General features: G+C 31.8%; 1 protein-coding gene and 1 long non-coding RNA gene across 5 annotated transcripts; one reads left to right on the top strand and one right to left on the bottom strand.

Annotated features, from left to right (window-relative positions):
* Positions 1 to 2,530: 2,530 nt before the first annotated feature.
* On the top strand, positions 2,531 to 10,183 carry Ald1 (fructose-bisphosphate aldolase). Of its 4 annotated transcripts, XM_075288672.1 has the most exons (5): positions 2,531 to 2,682; positions 6,504 to 7,318; positions 7,378 to 7,577; positions 9,067 to 9,141; positions 9,705 to 10,183. In XM_075288672.1, exons 2-5 carry the CDS (start codon positions 6,520 to 6,522, stop codon positions 9,798 to 9,800), a joined length of 1,170 nt encoding a protein of 389 aa, XP_075144787.1. In that variant the 5' UTR covers positions 2,531 to 2,682; positions 6,504 to 6,519; the 3' UTR covers positions 9,801 to 10,183. The 4 variants fall into 4 exon arrangements, with proteins under 4 accessions (XP_075144787.1, XP_075144783.1, XP_075144784.1 ...); XM_075288668.1 differs by lacking the exon at positions 9,067 to 9,141; XM_075288669.1 differs by lacking the exon at positions 9,705 to 10,183 and having other exon boundaries at positions 9,067 to 9,421.
* On the bottom strand, positions 9,801 to 10,579 carry LOC142219904 (uncharacterized). Its single transcript, XR_012717819.1, has 2 exons — positions 10,376 to 10,579; positions 9,801 to 10,312 (listed from the first exon to the last, which is right to left on the bottom strand). It is a non-coding gene; the product is annotated as an uncharacterized LOC142219904 (long non-coding RNA).
* Positions 10,580 to 10,816: the final 237 nt, after the last annotated feature.

Below are 10,816 nucleotides of genomic sequence, written 5' to 3'. Positions count from 1 at the left end.
ATCTTTGGATGCTAAATTCTTTGCAAATATTAAGAAGCTGATGAAAAATGAGTGGTTTATCGACAAGAAAAAGTTTTCTGAAACATTTCAATGTGCAACCAATTAAAATTGTTAAAAACTTGATATTTTTCATATCTACAACTTCTGGATGAAAATTTGCGTCACACCGTCAGTTTAATTTACATCCTATTATCAGTTTAAAGTGGATATTTTGTGAATTCCTTCTGCTGAAAATCTGTTCTAACACGCGGTCCAGCACGTTCCTAATGCAGTTTTATGACACCAACAGGAAGGAAATCGAATTATCTAGGCAAAAGTGCTTACAAACAATGTTTAAGATGTTTAAAGTTTTGTTGTTTGTTGTTTTCTTCTTATTTGTTGATATGTTTAATAAGATTACTATTTTTCAATTGGTATTGTAGTGTAGTGTATTATTATATATTTAATTTGGACGAAAATGAATAAATAGTACAAAATTCATAGGATTTTGGCTTTGACTTTCAATTAGAAGTGGGGATATCATTTATACAAATTCTAGTTGAAAAGTATTTGTAACAGAGTTAATTTTTAATTTGACTCGCATCGAAAATCGTTTGAGATATTATTGAGTAGCGATGCATTCCAACTTGAGGATAACACTTGAGAAATTATTGCTAATGTGTTGAATTTTACTGTTGAGGGTAATGTCTGATTTTTGTTGAGAACGAGGTTTTCTCAACAATTTCTCAACTTGAATGTTACCATAATTAATTGACAAAATATTCGAAAAATTGTTGAAATTTAACATTTTTCAAACGTTTGTGTTTATTGGGTACATATTTGTTTAGTATATATAGATATTGTATATTATCTTAATTTATTTTGTTTCTTATTCGATCTTTTTTTTGTTTAAATAAAATTCTTTATTTTTTATTGTATATTATACTATTTTTCGTTAGGTCTTCCCGAAAAACTATGTATCACGATGAAATATTAATAGATTTCATGCAATCATATCCGGATATAGCCATGGGGTACTCCAAAAACTGTCCTAGGACAAATTGTGGTCGGATCTGACCGAACAACTAAATGCCTGTAGCCCAAGCAATAAAAGTGTACCTGAATGGAGAAAATTCGTGTTTCAGAAAGTTAGTTTCTTCGAATTGCATTAACCATTAAGGTGAGTATTAAGTTCGAGTTTAGCCGCTAATTTTCACTAAAGTGAAAACTAAATCAGTAAAACAAGTCATAAAATTATACATATTTGTTGAAGATTTCATTATAACTTGATGGGGAATATCCCAAAGCAAATTTTCACAAAGTTTGTATTCCTTAAAATGGATTATTAAAGAAAAGTAATCGTGAAAAAATTAAGATTTTAGCGGCTAAACTCGAACTTAATACCCACCTTTAACAAAAAAAAAAAAACAGCAGGCATTTTGTACTTTCTCCAAAAACTTTATAGTTTGTGACACCAATGAAAATGATTTGTTTACTTTTTCTTCTGCAAACCATATGATTTGTAGATTTTCATTTTTCGGCAAGCGATTTCGAAAAAACTTGTTCCACGGGAAATCCAGAAAAACCAAAAATTTTTGGGAGTAAATCTATTTAAAGGGAAATTTAGAACATACCCGAATACCATTGGTACTTTTTTAATAGCGTAAGGTATTTTCAAGCTTTGCGTACCACCTGTTGGGTATTGATGTTATACCATTCGGGGTTTGGTTAAAGGTGGGTGCTAATTTCGATTTTAGCCGCTAAAATCAAAACTAAATCTGCAAATACAGGATAAAATTATATCTTTTTGTTGTAAATTTTATTATAACTTGATGGGGAATGATCCAATGCAAAAATGGAAAATTTTTATTTTCTGTGAAATGAAATATTAAGGAAAAGTAACCATGAAAAAATGGCCAATTTAGCGCGATAATGCCAACTTAATACTGGTCTTAACTATCAATAACGTACGGTATCGATTTGATATGGGTACAAATTCACATAAATCATTTTGGTAAATAAATTGTTTCTTACTTCACATTACAAATGGCGCTATGTTATGAAACTCACTAACCTCAACTCACCAAAACACTAAATTGAAAGTACAAAAATATATATGAAGACGATTATATTTTTTATCATTTCTAGCTAAATAATTGATGGAACGATCCAAGGAATTGATTCCGAATTATTTTTAATTTCAAAATTAGTTAATTTAAAAAAGTAACCGTGAAAACAAGCTGATTTTCAGCTTGGAAGCTAAACATAGCACTCAGCTTATGGAACGATTTAACACAGTCTAATTACGGACTATTTTTCAACTCGAAACTCAGCTTTGCTCATTCATTGAAAATTATTGTCGAATTCATGTCGAAAACATATTTATTTACACTGCTGACTTTCATTGTGTATTTGAATTCATCGGCGTTTAAAGCCTTTGCTCATTCTTTGAAAATGACTGAAATTTATGCCGTTTTTATTGTGTTCTCCATAAATCCACACGAACATGTTGGCTACGAGTTGTTTGCCAATCTAAGTTCGTTTCGCATCGAATTCTCCACCCGATCCAATAACCTTCAAACAACCTTTTAGTTTGACGTTTGCTTTGCTGTTTGCTTATCAACACTTGGAATAAAAGTCGAATTTAATCGTCCCTCCAGTGCAGCGCGACAAACAACTCCATCAACATAACACAGTTTTTCAGTGAGTACAAAATATAATTAAGTGATCTGCTTGGAAATGTGTGTAATAAAAATTAATGAAAAATTAAGTAGAGTTTAAAATTATCCTCATGGTAAAAAAGTGCAATCGTGTCTATTGAAATTAATTTCATAACTGAAACTATCCAAATGGTTCTCTGTAGAGCCACGTCCGAATTTGTAAATCACACAATTGAACTATTGTTTTCTCGTTCTTATAATAAATGAAACTACAAAGTTTACATTTCTCTAGTAGAATACACTCATAAAAGTGATAGCCAGTGCTATTTTTTCTGTTCAGTTAAAGAATTTTGTGGCTAGTGATACCCCAACACCACTATCAGTGGAGTCAAAACACCAAAAATATAATTACTAACATCCCAATTCTCATCGCAAGAAAAGGATTTCAAATTCAACCTGTTTATTGAGAAACTTCTTGTTTTATAATTTAAACTTTTGTTGAAAACACATAAAAACGAAAAATAGGTTTATGAAAATAACTGAAAATATTAAAGTTGAAGTTTTTAAATGCATTATTTACAATAATTGAATATTTAAAGCAACTGAAAATATTTATATTAAAATAGAAAATAACTGAACATATTAAAAGTTGATGTTTTAAATTTATTAATAAAAATAATTGAATATTTAAAGCATATATTCATCGAACAATGTTATATCACTTTGTTCTTCATCTTCTGGGAATAATAAAGATTTTGTATAGTATTCTGGTGTTCTATATGTTCCGGTAGAACTAATTTTTACGGAAATTTGATCGGAGTTTGATAATCAAAATGGCAAGAATTTCTTTCATTTGCACCAGCAATGAATACTTCGACATATTTCAAAATATGTTATCCATAACACAAAATAAATTTATCCGCATAAAATATGCAAATATTTGATGCTTTTTGGAAATCATATAGCCCGAATTAGGTGCTAAAAGCCCTAAATTGGCACCACTGGGTTTCATACCAGACATATAAGTATTTTTAACTTATATCAACTATTGGCTTAATTTTTGGCTTATATCTACTACTTCACAATTTTCCCGAACGGTCCAATTTTTGGTCCGGCCATAGATTTTTCAATTTGCAACACAAAATGTAAAATACCACTTCTGTCGAAAAGACCTATTTTTATAGTAAGGGTCCCTATGTTTTTATTGCCGTTTATATTGGATTTTTTACCCTCGTAAGAAATCTATCCAGGCGTAATAGATATGGAATTCAAATAATAAAATGTATATATAGAATATAAACAAAATGTTGACTCCTTCCTCTATAAATCCGTTAAAAACAAACTTGGGGGAATCTTTGACTTCGCTTTATCCCACTTTTGGATCCCGTTTCGAAAAAATCCTACTTTACACTATCCTACCCCAAAAATTTGGGGCCAATGATATTTGCTCCCAATTGCGGCCCGCAACAGTAAAGACTCTTAAAAAACTAGAACTGCAGCGAAAAGCATTCCTTTCCAGGTTTGAGAATTCTAATCCATCCAAGGAAATTCAAATATTTGTATGCTACAAACATGATATCTTTATTTAGTATGAAAAAGGAACGACAAGACATTTTTATATAATAGGAAATCAAAATACAAGCAACAATGCTGTACATATCTTTAAAACATCTAAAATTTCAGACTTTATAAATGCAATTTCAATATTTTTAAAATTAAATGTGTCTTCAAAAGAAAAGAAAAAATAATAATAATAATAATTTCGATACTATTCATAAAAATATTTGTAGAAATATTGTCGCAAAAAAATTAAAAAAAAAAAACAATACATTCCATATAAAAATAATTAGTAATGTATAAAAATTTATTCAATGTCAACGGAGTCAAAAGTTGCAACATTATGCTATACACATACGTTATATTGAACAAGTGCCGAAAACAGCCTCTAGGAAATGTTGGGGGTGAGTTTGTAGCGCACGCAGTAATGTATCTGATCTGAATGAATTTGACCTTTATCAATGTCATATGGAAGAAAACATTTTTCGTTTGTATCAAATCGTCATCGCGCCCATTAAATATTCTGTATGGAGGAGCCATATCAGAGCCGGTTTGTAGATACACATGTTTCACAATAGAAGAGCGCATGAGCCAGTTTTCTTTTCTCGTATATACGAAGTGAAAGTTGTAATCAAGCAGCCCACATGGGAAGCAAAAACTGTGACGTTACATCAGTCTTTATATACGGGTTAGCCAAGCAGGTTGAAAAACAATTAACAAATTTCAAAAATAACTATACCAGAAAAGCATTCAAAAAGTATTTAAATATACAATTAGGGGTGAGATTACAGATAAGAAGTGAATTGTTGTCTAATTTAAAATATTAAATATCCATAATATTATATTATGAACTTTGCGTTTTCTACCACATATCTACAAAATTTTGTTAAAAAATAATCTTTAAGTGCTAATATAATTTCAATAGATTTTTGTTATCAACAATAATACCAATCTTATCATAAACTGATAACATTAACGAAACGTGCATTGAATTTGAAAATTATGTTTTTTTATTCTTTTTCTTTTGATTGTTTACTAGCTTATAACTTTCGAGTAAATACCACATTCCGCCCAAATTTATCTTCTTAAATTCATTCGATTTGAAAAAAAAAACAATTCCTCTTAAACCCTTAGTTTTGTTCAGTCATAAAATGGTTACCTATTTTTTTCCACGTATTGTGCTTTACTACAATTGTATCAATAATGTATTATTGAAAAACAAAAGTAATTTTCTAGCGATTTTGTGTTCTAAAGGTCTCATCAAATTAAAAAGATTTTGCGAAATGTGGGACGTGTTAGAAATATATTGGCACATAGAATAGAATTTGGTTTGATTTATGTTTTTGTGTACAATTTCGAAAAAACGCATATTTTGGTATTTGAATTGTCAAAGACATCTTTGTTCGGTTAAGAAGACAAAATTTGCTCGAAAACGAAGCCAAACCATTTAAAATTGTATTCGAGTGCTCTACTTGAAAATGACCGTTTTTATCAATAAATTGAAAAAAGCAGACCTCGAAGTAGTTTTTATCAATCATTTTTAATTGGAAAAATGTGTATCATACAAAGTTGAATAGTTCCACATCATAATATCAATACAGAATTAAATTCTATTTCCCCAGTAAACATTTAAATCAAAAAATGGCAAAGGCTAATAAGATGTTTACATATTGCCGCGCATCTTTTTTGGATACATAATTCTCTCTTCACGAAAATATTTGAATTTATCGTTTATTTTATAATGCACGGCCAACATTTTTTAATATCATATATGTATATAATATCAATACAGAATTAAATTCTATTTCCCCAGTAAATATTTAAATCAAAAAATGGCAAAGGCTAATAAGATGTTTACCTATTGCCGCGCATCTTTTTTGGATACATAATTCTCTCTTCAAGAAAATATTTGAATTTATCGTTAATTTTATAATGCACGGCCAACATTTTTTAATATCATATATGTATATATTTATATTTTTTAATATAAGAATATTTTTGTAATACAAAACATATTTTTAATGTAAATATGTATCCCGTTATTTTAACTGGATATTTCTGGAGACTAACGTTAATGAGCCCCATCACACTGGAAGAAGCAGAGATGATTCACTCGTGCTCTACAGTAAATTTTCCACTTCAATTTTCTTCTAATATTTCTTCCTCTTTGCACTTTTGAATAAAGAATACATTTTTATTTCCCAATGTTCCAACAGATGCATTAAATGATACCAAATCAAGAGAAACAATTTGTAATTTGTTGCCCTTGTACTGTCATAACTCATGTTTTCTCTTCCATTCTTTCAGAAAAGCGAATCTCAAAATGACTACCTACTTCAGCTATCCCTCCGAAGAGTTGCAAAAAGAACTCACCCGTATTGCCCAAGCCATTGTTGCTCCTGGCAAAGGCATTCTAGCCGCCGATGAATCCGTGTCTACCATGGGAAAACGCTTGAAGGATATCGGTGTTGAAAATACGGAAGACAACCGCCGACAATATCGTCAATTATTGTTCACCACCGATCCTAAGTTGTCTGAAAATATATCGGGTGTCATTTTGTTCCACGAAACTTTGTACCAAAAAGCCGATGATGGCACACCCTTCGTGGAGTTGTTGAAAAAGCGTGGTATCATTCCCGGTATTAAGGTCGACAAGGGTGTTGTACCATTGATGGGATCGGAAGACGAATGTACTACACAAGGTTTGGACGATTTAGCTTGCCGTTGCGCTCAATACAAGAAGGATGGTTGTGATTTCGCTAAGTGGCGTTGCGTTTTGAAAATTGGCAAGAACACTCCATCTTACCAATCAATTTTGGAAAATGCCAATGTTTTGGCACGTTATGCTTCTATCTGCCAATCTCAGGGAATTGTACCTATTGTAGAACCCGAAGTTTTGCCCGACGGTGATCACGATTTGGAACGTGCACAAAAGGTTACTGAAACTGTTTTGGCTGCATGCTACAAGGCTTTGAACGATCACCATGTCTTCTTGGAAGGTACCCTGTTGAAACCAAACATGGTAACAGCTGGTCAATCATGCCCAAAGAAGTACACCCCAGAACAAGTGGCCTTTGCCACTGTTACAGCATTGCGTAGAACTGTACCCGCTGCTGTCCCTGGTAAATAAACTTTTGTTTTAGTTAGAGATTTTAAACTCACATTTTAACTATTTTTCAAGGCATCACTTTCCTTTCTGGTGGCCAATCCGAGGAAGAAGCATCGGTACATTTAAACGCTATTAATAATGTACCCTTGTTGAAACCATGGGCCCTTACTTTCTCATACGGTCGTGCTTTGCAAGCCTCTGTTCTCCGCGCCTGGGGAGGTAAAAAGGAAAATATTGCTGCCGGCCAAAACGAATTGCTTAAGCGTGCCAAGGTGAGTGTTTTAGAAAATAATTATGCATGACGGAAACGGGTTTTTACTATCAATTATTGGTGATTTATGTGAATTTCATTGCCCATATAGTAGCAATTTATCTGGTCAATTCTTTAATAAAACGTCTTTGTAATTATGCAATAGTTACTCGAGAGCAAAATAATACCAAACATTTTAGTTATCACATCATGCCAGAGAAAATATCATCACAACATTTTCTATTATATAGCTATCTATTTACTGCGTTCACAGGTCCGCTATTATAAAAAGATTTTTTTGTATCAAATATACCAGAAATGTGTTAACAATTTTACTTCGTCATAGGTTGAAATCTAAAAATTTTATGAAGGCTATGGAGATAATTTCTGACAAAATCTATGACCATTTCCCTTATTTTTTTGTTCATTGTAAATCATTTATTTTCATTCCATTTTAACCAACCACAATACATAATACATACAAATAATACAAGTTAAACTCTATGCAATAATTACTCATCGAGAAGTATATATAACACAATAACACAATTTACTTGTCCGTTACTCAATTCCAAAAAATAACTAAATGTGGACATATGTATTAAGTTTGGAGGACAAACTGTAAAAATCATTCCTTAATGTGCCAACATTATATTTTTTATTTACTGTTATAGTGGTTTAAAGTCTACTACAAATCATGAGTGTGCCACTACTAATATTTTCCACATTTTATTTCTAACAAATAAATCAAAATATCATACAGGCTATATATTTTTCATTATTCATACATCTACCTATAATTAATATATTGATGCATATTCATTTATATACAGCCACCGTGGTGCAATGGTTAGCATGCCCGCCTTGCATACACAAGGTCGTGGGATCGATTCCTGCTTCGACCGAACACCAAAAAGTTTTTCAGCGGTGGATTATCCCACCTCAGTAATGCTGGTGACATTTCTGAGGGTTTCAAAGCTTCTCTAAGTGGTTTCACTGCAATGTGGAACGCCGTTCGGACTCGGCTATAAAAAGGAGGTCCCTTATCATTGAGCTTAACATGGAATCGGGCAGCACTCAGTGATAAGAGAGAAGTTCACCAATGTGGTATCACAATGGACTGAATAGTCTAAGTGAGCCTGATACATCGGGCTGCCACATAACCTAACCTAACCTAACCTAGTGGTTTAAAGTCTACTACAAATCATGAGTGTGCCACTACTAATATTTTCCACATTTTATTTCTAACAAATAAATCAAAATATCATACAGGCTATATATTTTTCATTATTCATACATCTACCTATAATTAATATATTGATGCATATTCATTTATATACATATATGTAATAATTGATTTCATTCACATCGTGCGGTCTTTTGGGTTTTTAACGTCACCTTACTCGGTTCATGGTTACTTTTACTTAACTATATTTGGTGGAAACTGGGCACAAAACTCGTAAAGATTCTTTATTTACTTTCGTTTTTGTTGTTTTTGTTACGTTATGTAGGCAAATGCTCTTGCCTGCCAGGGCAAATACCAGGCGGGCTCCATTCCTTCGTATGCCGCCAACGCAAGCCTGTTTGTTGCACAGCACAAATATTAAATCATTGTGATAAGCAATTTTTAAATGTAACAGCTGAAAGTGAGGATGCCATGAGATGATCTATATTACATAATTACCCAAAATCTGATAATTTGACTGTATCTGGATCAAGAACTGAAATTTCACACTGTTTCTACACCATATTTTTATTTTATTATATGCTGACCATTCCAAATACCATAGCAAAACCTATATTTGAATCTATTAGTAATTTTATATAATAATAAAGTTTATGTTGGTAGTTGAGAACCAAATACAATATAGACGTTACTTTGTATCTGCACGAAATGGATAACCGTCCGATATATCCGAACGGTATACACGATTAATTTCTGCCGATGATTTTATCTAAAAAAAACTTACATGCGCAAATATTTATATCAAAAACTTTAAATGGATATATCCGAAATGGATAACTGACCGATATATCCAAAGGGTATACACGATTCAATGCTGCTAATGTTTTTATCTAAAAAAAAAACACTGACATGCGCAAATATTTATATCAAAAACTTTAAATCTCATGTTCTTTATTCTTCTAGGGCAACGGGGAAGCAGCTGTTGGCAAATACGTTCCTGGTAGTGTAGTTGGCGCTGGTGCCGATGCTGCTCTCTTTGTGGCCAACCATGCCTACTAAACAAAGTCTCTGCATTGGATCAACAAGCATTGGGATTAAATTGTTCGGCAATATAAATATTAAGTAATGCATAATTATTATACTTTAGACTATTTTTATTTTGATGGAGTCAAAATGCAACATTAATTATAATAAATTAGCTGGGATTTAGAAATTATATCTACACCAAACCGCGCAACACATTATTTGTTATAGTATTTTAAGTGTTAAGCATTATAAACACGCACTAATCGGTAATCGATGGTGAAAGATTAGAGAGACACACATTAAGTTCATATATGTTCCACAATCATATCGTTGTTTGTATCCCAAAGTTTAGGTTTCTTATAACTTTATTGCTGTATGATATCGTTAAAAAATAAAGTATTGACTTTGTAAAGGAATATCATTAGAATTCAAATTATTACATACGTGAAATGAAATTCATCGCTTGCACGAGTGTCGGCTGAAGCATTTGCATCTGGTCACAATTCCCTTCCACAAACGAGGGGAGATACAAAGTTTTGTGAACACTAACAAAAATATTAAAATACACTCATTGCTAATAGTTGCTAAACTCAACCAACATACAATACCTGTAAATAATTAACAATTCTTTTTGAAATGTGGTCGACATAAGCAATGATGATCGGCTGCTTTGAAGACTGAGTCAAGACCACTGGGTGTTAAAGTATTATTACATCATATTACGCAAACATTCTATTACATTATCTGTTTCTATCCTATTATGCTTTTCTATTTATTCTTAAAATAGTATAAATATATCTGGCGCCCAGCTAGCAACATTGTAAGAGTGGAAGCGATAGAGACAAAAGGCAAAGATTCGAATCCTCTCAGCGGCGAAATGTTTAATTTCAAGTCTTTTTTTGTTTGTACAATATCCAATTGTATAATTTATTATTTTTTTGCTTAAAACAACTAAAACGTTTACAATCCAGAAAACTTTAAAGAAAAAATATCTAAAATGCCTCTCGGAACTTGTTTTTCTACGTTTATATGGAATTATTATATTCCAT

The sequence above is a fragment of the Haematobia irritans genome, chromosome 1 (assembly GCF_050003625.1).
Source record: "Haematobia irritans isolate KBUSLIRL chromosome 1, ASM5000362v1, whole genome shotgun sequence".
In the NCBI taxonomy this organism is placed as follows: Eukaryota; Metazoa; Arthropoda; class Insecta; order Diptera; family Muscidae; genus Haematobia; species Haematobia irritans.
Note: the sequence above shows the minus strand (reverse complement) of the source record. Positions and strands in the feature narration are given on the sequence as shown.

What these genes read in the sequence shown, in the direction of transcription:
- Ald1 (XM_075288672.1), top strand. Translation starts at nt 6,520, where the DNA reads ATGACTACCTACTTCAGCTATCCCTCCGAAGAGTTGCAAAAAGAACTC. An exon ending in TGTACCCGCTGCTGTCCCTG is followed by an intron (nt 7,319 to 7,377) that starts GTAAATAAACTT and finishes CTATTTTTCAAG; the next exon opens with GCATCACTTTCCTTTCTGGT. An exon ending in CCGCCAACGCAAGCCTGTTT is followed by an intron (nt 9,142 to 9,704) that starts GTTGCACAGCAC and finishes TTATTCTTCTAG; the next exon opens with GGCAACGGGGAAGCAGCTGT.